A 10,068-nucleotide genomic window follows, 5' to 3' on the forward strand; every position below is an offset into this window, starting at 1 on the left:
TTTTATGGGTTTAGTTTCCCATATTTTTGTAATAAAAGTTTGTTTATGCTATATTTTCACTCTTAATCAAGTTTTATGAATTTGGAAGGGTATGTTTGTAATTTGATTATTTTTTTTAGCTTATTTGATTATTTTTTTATATTAATTTTATATAACTATTTTTATATTAAATTTTTCTATGGTTGTTTTGTAAAAATTTATTTTTGTACTATGAATTGTGTTTATTATTTTTTTTTATTTATTGTAAACATTTTTTTTCCTTTTCTTTTTAGGTTGTACGTTTTTTTTTTAAACCTGGGTAAGGTAACCAGTTACTTAATTAATTTTTCAAAGTTATGTAAAAAAAATTCTACAGCTAGCTTAAATAACATTTATCTAGAGGGGTAACCAGTTACTTGTTTGTGTTTTTTCACATTTATATACAAAATAATCTTAGAGGCTAAATAACATGTATCAGGAGGGGTAACCAGTTACAGTGCGATCAGTAACTTACTGCCATAAGAGGGGTAACCAGTTATCATAAGAGGTTGACGAGTCACTCATATTATAAATGAAAAAAAAAACATCACATCTGAAGGAAAAAAAAGAAGAAAGTATGATTTAGTAACCTAGGTAACCAGTTACCATATAGAACCCAGAAATATACACACACATCAGAATGTGAAGGTAACCAGTTACCTCCTAAATATACAAACAAACAATGTGAAGGTAACCAGTTACCACAGATCTCAAGACAGACAAAAAAAACCAGATTTGATCACGAACCAACCTCCTCCCTCACCTCTGACCACCACTAGAAACCCCCATCCCCTATGCACAAAACCCCGTCGCAAACCCAGCCATCCCCGTTGTTTTGCACAGATCCGAGCACCACAAATCGCACAAAGCCCAAGCGCCACCCTTCTTCCTCGCCTCCGACCACCACTAGAACATCCATCACCTCAGCCTATCCTCGTCGTTTTGGATTTGGGGGCTCGCGAATGGAATCGCGTAGAGATGCGCGAATTGAGTTTGTGTTCGTCGATGGTGCGGCTGGGGTGTTCTTGGCTGAGTTTCATGGAGGTGCGCGCCTAAGGTGGTGAAGGTGGCTAGGTTTCACGGAGGTGCACCTGGGGTGTTCTTGGCAGGTGGTAAGGGGGTGGTCGGAGATGATGGTGGAGATGGTGAGGCAGCCGAGTGGAGGAGTGACTGGGTTTCACAGAGGTGTGGCTGGGGTGTTCTTGGTAGGTAGTGAGGGTGGGTGGCCAGAGATGATTGTGGAGATGGTGAGGCAGCCGAGTGGAGGAGTTTTGGCTATGGTGGAGATGGTGAGGCGGCTAGGGCAAAATGAAAGAGAAGATGGACTTGGCTGAAGGAGTTTTGGCTATGTTAATTACTATAGTACCCCTCATTTTGCTTATTTGTTTTGATTAATTTTGATTTCCAATATGGGATTAGTTTTCCCATAAACTAAGTTTTCTTAATTAAATTTTCCCATACAAATTAAAGAAAGTTGAACTCCCATATTTTTGCACATTAATGGCTAAAAAGCCATATTTTTGAAAAATCCCCTAATTAGTAATCATTAATGATAATTCGGCTTCCACACATTTTTAATCCCATATGACTAATAAATGGTATTTCTGCAAATCTTTGTAAACCAGTTCACTTGAGTTGAGATTGGGCCTTAATTAAATAAGGGCTTCGAATATTATAAATACCACATTTTGGTCCACATATATAATTTATAAAAAAAAAAAAATACGAACACCTCATTCTTATCTTGGTATTATTCTTACGACTTGGAGCAGGTACCAAATTCTAGTAAGGTTTGAAAATTTCCCCAAATTCACTTACTGCCTATTATTTTCTTTTCATTATCGTATTTTGGCAGGGTTTCTTCTTCTTCTTTTTTCGGTTTACATGAGTAGATGGTTTGCTATTGACTTGATTTCAAGAGCTGTTTAGTTTCAGTTTTACAACTCGGTATTTGTATTTGAAGCTGTTCAGATCTGTAGGGTTGTTAAAAAATGGGGGATTCGTGCATGGAGTGCACAAAATGGGCGGAAGAAATTTACTGGACTCATTTTCAAGATCTCCATTTTTCTCAGATTATGGCTACTGGTTTTGATCGGCAACTGGTCAGTTTTTCTTTTTGATGTATAAATTATAGATAAATTATTAAAAGAGCCTTCTTTATAATTATGTATTTTGTTAAAAAAAATCATTTTGGGATGAATCCCTAGTATCTATTCATTTTTTGTTTTTGGGGAAATTGGGTTGCTCGTCTTTTTAGGGTTTAGCTTACGCAAGCGTTGCAAAACCAGTAATAAAATGATTTGGATTTTATTGTAATTTTTCCTTTAGTTCCACAGTTTCAGAAGTACCCTTCCCCCAATTTTGTGCTTGTATTAGCTTGAACAGGCTAATGAATTCTGATAATCCTATGCTTTAAAAAGTAGAATCTGCTGAAAATCTGTCTCTTATGTTTAAATGGTATTGTTCTTGAAATTGCAGGCCATCCCCAAAAAGTTTTCTAGTAGTCTTAGAAATAAATTGCCAGAGTTTGTGACCCTTAAAGGTCCTGGTGGTGGTACTTGGAGTGTAGGAGTAACAACCACTGGTGACACGTTGTACTTTAAACATGGTTGGCAAGAGTTTGTGAATGATCATGGTTTGGTGGAGAATGATTTATTGATCTTTAAATATAGTGGAAAGTCACATTTTGAGGTTCTTATATTCAACGGACAAAATATGTGTGAGAAGGAATTTTCATATTTTGTGAAGAGATGTGGGCATAAAAAGGATGATCATGGGGGTAGCTTGATTAAGAAAAAATCCAGGAGAGCTTCTTCAGATAAATCCAACAATGGCTCTTTTGAGAATGTTGAATGCACTTCGGTGGAAAAGTCTAGGAATTTTGATGGTCTGTGGGTACAGTCAGGAGAGCCAGTCATCACCCTGACCAACGATCAGGTGGTTCGCAGAAGATCTGTTAATCGCCACATAGTATCCAGCAGTAATGATGGCAGCCTGGTACCATCAGGAGAGCCATTCATCACCCCGACTACTGATGAGCAGGTTGGCATAAATGCTACTTCTTTTCGCCCCATAAGAACCACACGCAATCACAATGCAATTAACGAAGAGTCTTCCCCTGGCAGTGGGGAATTGTTGTACGTTTCTGGTATGTACTGATCTTTTTGAAGAAATACCTTTGCAATGTTAATTTCCTCTCATTTGATATCAATAAACAATGACTAATTTTCTCTTGATTGTGAATTGTAAAGGAAGAGAAGGTAGGTTGAAAAACACCGAAAACTCTGATTGTTGTAGAAGCCCTGTGGTTTTGTCAGAATTATGCTGCTAACCTCGTTAATTTGATTTGTCAATGATTTAGAGGCTGAACATACACCTACCAAAAGAAGTGGAGCATCATATGGTGTGCAGTTTTTATCAAATAGAAGGCCCGTAAGTGAAGATGAGAAAAACTATGCCTTGAAGTTGGCTCATTCTGAAATCTTAGAATCAAACAGTGAGGGCTTAATAGTAGTCATGAAACCCTCACATGTGTACAAGAGATTCTTTGTGGTAAAATTGTTCTTCCCTTATAGACCTTGTTCATTAATGAGATCATTTAGAATTGCCTGTCTTCATTTGACTTTTTTGTGTTTTAATTAAAGCTAAAACATTGAAACTTCTAAATCGTTACTGTTGGTTGTCATTATCTTTGCTTGATCAGTTACTCCCTACAGACTGGGTGATGAAATATATCTCTTTGGAAAACCAAGATGTATTTCTACGATTTGGAGAGAAAGAATGGCGTACCAGGTTTAACTACAACCAGCTTCGCAAATCTGCGGCACTTTCTTCTGGTTGGAATCATTTTGCAGTGGACAACAACTTGGAAGAATTTGATGTGTGCGTATTTCAGCCCGGTAGTCCTGTGAACAACTCATTTTGCTTGGATGTTAAAATTTTTCGGGTTGTCGAAGAGATTACTCCTCTGACTACAATCAGTTCTCCAATATCAAGAAAGAACAAAAGGAAATTGATCAAGAATGAAAAGCAATCAATTGTTTAGAGTGTTTAAGTTACTTTTCTACTTGTTGCTTTTGATATGTCCGGCAGACTTTGGTTTCCAGCAATTGTACTTTGCTAACGTGGTTAAAGACTTAATGTTTTCATAATACTATTTGATATGTTTTCGTAAGTATGTGGTTAAAGATCTAGCAGAAGAGGAAGAGTATAATCTGATTGAGACAGATAACAAGGTTTTTGCCACGTACAAAAATTTAACTGGAGATAAATCTGTTTTCAATTTAAATCCTTAATTTAGGATAAGTTTGGTGGACCGTATATGCACCTTTTATTGTTTAACTTTATTACAATACAATATTTGGGATACATATTGTATTGTATAATTTATCATACATAAATTTTAATACAATACAACCTGCATTATTGATAACTGAAAAAGAGATGGTATTAGGGTGTATTGTAATATTTTATTAAGTCTCTTAATATTCTCTACACTCTCACTCAACGAAACTCTCTCACAGCCTCATTCCAATCGACAAAGATCCGATCAACTTTCTCTGGAGTATTTTTCTAGTCGATCTCCATGGATGAATATATGTGGTAAGTTTCTTTAACCTCTACGTAAGGGTCAAGTTTGGTATTTTCTATTTTAGATTTCTAGTGTTATGAGCTTTTCTATGAATTTTACAATACTCATTTATCAAATCTCTTTCTTGAAAATGATTTGGATATATAAAATATTAAAGTTAATTCTTATTGAATTTGAGAGTGGCTGTCATGTGTTTGATAAAAGTCTTCAATGAGTTCTGCTAAAACATTGAGAGGCAAGATAGGAAGTAACAGAGTCGACGGTATCTGACAATGGATAACATTTTTCGTTTCTTGTTTTCTGTTTTATGTAGATTGTACCTGCTTGTTAGAATCTCTACAAAAATTCCTTCAACTATCACTGCCTCCAAGATGAAGTGACTTTACAATTTTATGAACCAGTTTTTAGGTCTGTATTTTCTCTTGGCACCCCCGTCTAAGGAGTCTGTATTGTATTTAAATAAATACAACATCGTGTTTGGATAAAACTATGTATCGTATTAATTATTACAGTCACTAATTCTAATTAAATACAAACTGAATTATTTTATTCTTAAAAATAAGTGTATAAGACAATATTGTAATATTTTACCCTCTCTCTAACCTCTCTTCGGTCTCCTCAGTACTGGCCATCTCTTCCGATTGTCGTCCATCTCTTCTGATGGAGCTCTGAGGAAAGTTCCAGTCGCTGCTCAAGAGGAAGATTGTATTAACCTAGGTTTGCCTTTTCTTCTCTGGATCTATAGTTTATACCTGTTTGATATTAGACTTCTCATTCATTTTCGAGCAAGAAAAATAGACTGTAATAAGAGGAGAAGCAGTACCTGTTAATGGTGCCATTATCTAATGTTAGTGAATAAATTTCTTTTGGAAATATTCAAATATGTTTGTTTCTTCCTTAGAATTCGGTTCTAGAGCATAGCTCACCTTACTAGTGTCATGAGAATTGACAAAGAAATGTCTGCAATTGAAGTGTGACTTGCAATTGGATGGTTGAAGTGTGTGACTTACAATTGGATTGTGAAACTGTGTGATATGTTGTTTCTTCGTTGAAGGGCTTAAAGTGAAAGTTGAAGTTGTTTAATTGTTCTCCTAGGATGAAATACTAGCATTTTTGCCCTAAAAGAGATTATGTCTTCAATCATAGTGGCATGGTATATTAGAGGTGCTAGTAATTTCATGTACTTGCTAGAGTTTTAAAGCACAAGGACAGTTAATGCGATTGTTCCGATTAGGTTGACATGTACAATCTCAATGGAAATCTAGCATTTGTGATTGAGTTACACATTTAAGGTAGTATAGGTGTTTTTCTTGTGGTCAAATAAACTGCATTGTCGAGGAGAGGAGATTAGGGACATTGTTAGGGGTGGGCATCCAATCCAATCTTTTTGTACCTAGCTAATTCAATCCAATTAAAGGTTGAATGTCAGAAATCATTATCCAATCCAATCCAATTTAGCTTCAAAATCCAATCAAATTAGTAATTGGATTGGTTTGGTTATTTTAATTTTGAACCTGATTTTTAAATTAGCTTAAAAACATACAAAATTATATTAAAAATTAAACATCACCATTCACTCAGTAACAATATAACATAAAGTCATCAACATTACAAATTATTGAGAGAAGGAAAGGGACGAGTTTCAGAGAGCTCTGAGAGTTGTCAGGTGAAAATGAGAGAAGGAAGACAAGTGTTGAGAGATGGAGGCGGCAGACTAAATCAAATGCGTCTCTTTAGGATTTTTTAAGATATAGTGGAAGGGCACATCATAACTTCATAAGATAACCAATAAAATTTTTCTAAAATAAATATTATTATATTTATGATATATATATTTTTATGTAGATTATATTAAGATTGGATTGCATCGGTTGGTAATTTGATTTTGACAGTCCAATTCGTTGCCAACCGATCTAATTTAATTAATATCCAAATTTTTAAATCAATAGAATCTGATTGTATTCGGATATCCAATTTTTAGTAAATAGATTAGTTTGGATACTGTCCACCCCTGCTTTTTATAAGTGTTGCTAAATGTTGGTGTTAGAAATTTGTCGAGAGTTGGCCTCTCAAACCTTATTATTGGTATGTTTGATTCTTTATTGGAGCATAACATTTTGCTTCTCTTTATTAGTTTTTCAACCGTTAATAAAATCTGCAAAAGGATTTATAAAGCCCACATGCCACACCAGCATCAAAAATAGTAAAAAGCCTGCTAGGATTTTGGTTATTTGATTCAATAAATGACCCACTTTATCAGTTTTCAACCATTAATATATGCCTTGTAGTGAAACAACCCCATGAAGCACTACTTCTCATTGTTGAAAGTGTAATCAACATCATGAGAAAGAAATAGAACCCCAGTAGTGCCTCTTTAGGAGGTTGCCAGTGAACAACTCGTTGAAGCCCATTTTAACCAAAACATCAAAGTTCACTACCAAATACATCCTTGCATTGAAACACAAACCACAAAATGACAAATTAAGCATCTGAAATGGTGAGCATCTTATGTTTGATATGAGAAGTTAAATAAAGTATATGTATGGAGAGAAAATGTCAACGATATTCTCAATAAGTAGAATTTCTAAGCCCAAGACTGAGTTGGCTAAAAAGTTGTAAGACATTTGTATATCATCTTTATTGTCCAAGCCTTCAAATTAATGAGAGGTTCTTAGGGAAGTAAACGGGGTTGGGCATTGGCGGGAGTGTTTCCCCTTCCCAATCCTCATTTACCATTTTTTTTTTTGAAAAAAGAGACAGAGGTCAAACGAGATCTCCTTCAATAACATTGAGAACCCTCACTTATAGTGGAGGAATACCGTGGTAACAAAGGGAAAGAAAGAAACCATGCTCTGGAAGAGTGCTGACCCAGAAAAATTACGACCACAAATACACCCACTCCCTACACAGGTCCAAAAAGAAAACACCCTCAAAACCTTTCGATCTATACACCCACGTAGCAACCCAGAATCTGATTTTATCCCAAAGAGAGTCGACAGAACAAGAGGACTCTTCAAAGATCCTACTATTTCTCTCCAACCAAATAACCCAAAACGTGGCCAACACGGTACTCTGCCATAAACGCGCCATCCTCTTTCCTCCCTCTAACGCGCCATCCTCTTTCCTCCCTCTAACTGACACAGGAACAATTGCGAACAAGAGGAAGGCATACACCAAGAGACTCCAAACTCGTTTAACACTTTACCCCACAGAGCCCTGGAGAAAGAACACTCTAGAAATAAATGACCCACTGACTCACTCTTGTTTTTACAGCAAACACACCAATTTGGCGACAAGTAATGAAAAGATCTTCTTCTCTGCAAATTTCCATGGACACTTAACTTATCCAAGAATAACAACCACCCAAACACTTTAACTTTCGAAGGAACAACACTCTTCCATAACCTCTTAGCCCAAGACAACTCTGGACCTAAATGAGCATAGGTCAAACTATGAAAGGCAGTCTTGCAGTTGAAAACACCACTACTGTCTAGAGTCCAAATCCTCTTGTCCTTCAAAATAGTCGGAAGATCCACAACCTTAAGCAAATGTAACAACTCAATCAAGCCAGGAACCTCCCTATCAAATAAATTCCTTCTAAATCTCAAGTCCCAACATAGGCCACCCGAGCTACTAACATCCTCCACAACTACTATGTCCTTGATCAAAAAATTCACGGCCTCGGACACCCTAAATAAATAAGGGAATTTCCACTTTATGGAGCAATCACCTATCCAGATATCATCCCAAAAACGGATCCTGTCGCCCCTTCCCACTTTAAAATAGACCAAGCGCCTATAATCCTCATACAAAGTTGTGATGTCTCTTCAAGGACCACGAGCAGACAATCTTCCCCCACAATCTGTATCCCAGTCCACCATCATCACCATACCTGCTTTTGACCACCCTATGCCACAAAGACATGCTTTCCAAGGGAAACCGCCACAACCACTTCATGAGAAAAGCCTTGTTCCTCAACACCAAATTCCCAATCCCCAAACCACCGTGACTATGGGATTTACAGACTTCGTGCCAAGAAACCAAGTGATCGGCCCCTGACTTATCCACACCTTCCCACAAAAAGTCACGCATCAATTTCTCAATAACCTCCACCACATTCTTAGGGATACGAATAAGCGACAAGTAATACACTGGAAATGAAGACAAAACATATTGAATAAGAGTCAACCCACCACCTCTAGACAGAAAAGCACTCTTCCAGGAATCCAACCGTTTAGCACATTTAGAGATAACAGGCTCCCAAAACCCTTTGGAACGAGGAGAAGCACCCAAAGGAAGGCCCAACTACTGTATTGGCCACTGGCCCACTTCACACCCAATCTCACTAGCTTGCCGATCTACCAACTCCTTCTGCATATTAATCCCCAACAACTGACATTTATGCAAATTGATAGATAAACTAGACACAATGCTGAAGACCTTAAGGATATCCAGAAGCACAACCAAGGACTCCTCATCGTTAGCAAAGAAAATTGTATCATCTGCAAACTGAAGATGACTGACGTTGACTCTATCCTTTCCCACTGTAAAACCTCTAAAAGCCGAGACACTTTTAGCCTTATCAATCATTTTGCCCAAAACATTTGCTACCAAAGTAAACAAGAAAGGGGACAAGGAATCCCCCTGGCGAAGACCCCTCGAACCTTTGAACTTTCCCCTTGGACGCCCATTTAAAAAGACAGAAAAAGACGCGGAGGACAGACATCCACTCATACACCTCCTCCATACTTCACCAAACCCTTTCTTTTCCAAAACTAAATCCAAGAAACCCCAATCCACACAATCATAAGCTTTAGTAAAATCTATTTTAAACACCCAACCTTTTCTTCCTTTGCTCCTGTATTCCTCCACTGCCTCGTTTGCGATCAAAACTGTTCCAAAATCTGCCTACCTTCCACAAAAGCGCCTTGAGTTTCCGCAATTTAATTGAGTTTCCTCATTTACCATTTTTAATCCTTGCTCCCTTCCCCGCATATTCCACGTCAGGGGTGGGGCGGGAATCCCCATGGGGAGCCATTTATCTTTATAAAAAAATTATAAAAAAGGTAGATTACACAAAAATTAATCTATTACACTATGTTAATAATTCAAAGTACTAAATATTGTCCAAAAAAATTATAATCTTTAATTACTGATATGCTACAAAAACACAAATAAACATGTAAAATAAATAAATAAATAATTAAATGGGGCCCCATTGGGGCGAGGAGTGCTATCCCCATCCTCGCCCCGTTTAACATTCAGGGATGGAAAATGATCCCCGGTCCCTCTCGTTTTTTGTTTAGGCGGGGAATCTTCGCCCTCGAGGTGGGTGCTACCTTGGAGAAAATTGACATCCCTAGAGGTTCTTAATTAAATTACCTCTAGAAGCAAATGTTTTACTTGCATCATCCTTTAATTTGATTAGGAAGCTCTGAAGATTTAGCTACATGGACCTT

At 37.0% G+C, this 10,068-nt stretch overlaps 1 protein-coding gene across 4 annotated transcripts; it reads left to right on the plus strand.

Annotated features, from left to right (window-relative positions):
- The first annotated feature begins 1,729 nt into the window (after positions 1-1,729).
- LOC133803719 (B3 domain-containing protein REM16-like) lies at positions 1,730-4,192 on the plus strand. Of its 4 annotated transcripts, none has more exons than XM_062241832.1 (5): positions 1,730-1,808; positions 1,998-2,120; positions 2,497-3,166; positions 3,380-3,570; positions 3,722-4,192. In XM_062241832.1, the coding sequence occupies exons 2-5, from the start codon at positions 2,010-2,012 to the stop codon at positions 4,061-4,063; spliced, it is 1,314 nt and encodes a 437-aa protein (XP_062097816.1). In that variant the 5' UTR covers positions 1,730-1,808; positions 1,998-2,009; the 3' UTR covers positions 4,064-4,192. The 4 variants fall into 4 exon arrangements, with proteins under 4 accessions (XP_062097816.1, XP_062097813.1, XP_062097815.1 ...); XM_062241829.1 differs by having other exon boundaries at positions 1,740-1,808; positions 1,982-2,120; XM_062241831.1 differs by having other exon boundaries at positions 1,752-1,808; positions 1,990-2,120.
- The last annotated feature ends 5,876 nt before the right edge of the window (positions 4,193-10,068 follow it).

The sequence above is a fragment of the Humulus lupulus genome, chromosome X (assembly GCF_963169125.1).
Source record: "Humulus lupulus chromosome X, drHumLupu1.1, whole genome shotgun sequence".
Classification (NCBI taxonomy): domain Eukaryota; kingdom Viridiplantae; phylum Streptophyta; class Magnoliopsida; order Rosales; family Cannabaceae; genus Humulus; species Humulus lupulus.

What these genes read in the sequence shown, in the direction of transcription:
- LOC133803719 (XM_062241832.1), top strand. Translation starts at nt 2,010, where the DNA reads ATGGGGGATTCGTGCATGGAGTGCACAAAATGGGCGGAAGAAATTTAC. An exon ending in CTGGTTTTGATCGGCAACTG is followed by an intron (nt 2,121 to 2,496) that starts GTCAGTTTTTCT and finishes TTGAAATTGCAG; the next exon opens with GCCATCCCCAAAAAGTTTTC. An exon ending in GGAATTGTTGTACGTTTCTG is followed by an intron (nt 3,167 to 3,379) that starts GTATGTACTGAT and finishes TCAATGATTTAG; the next exon opens with AGGCTGAACATACACCTACC.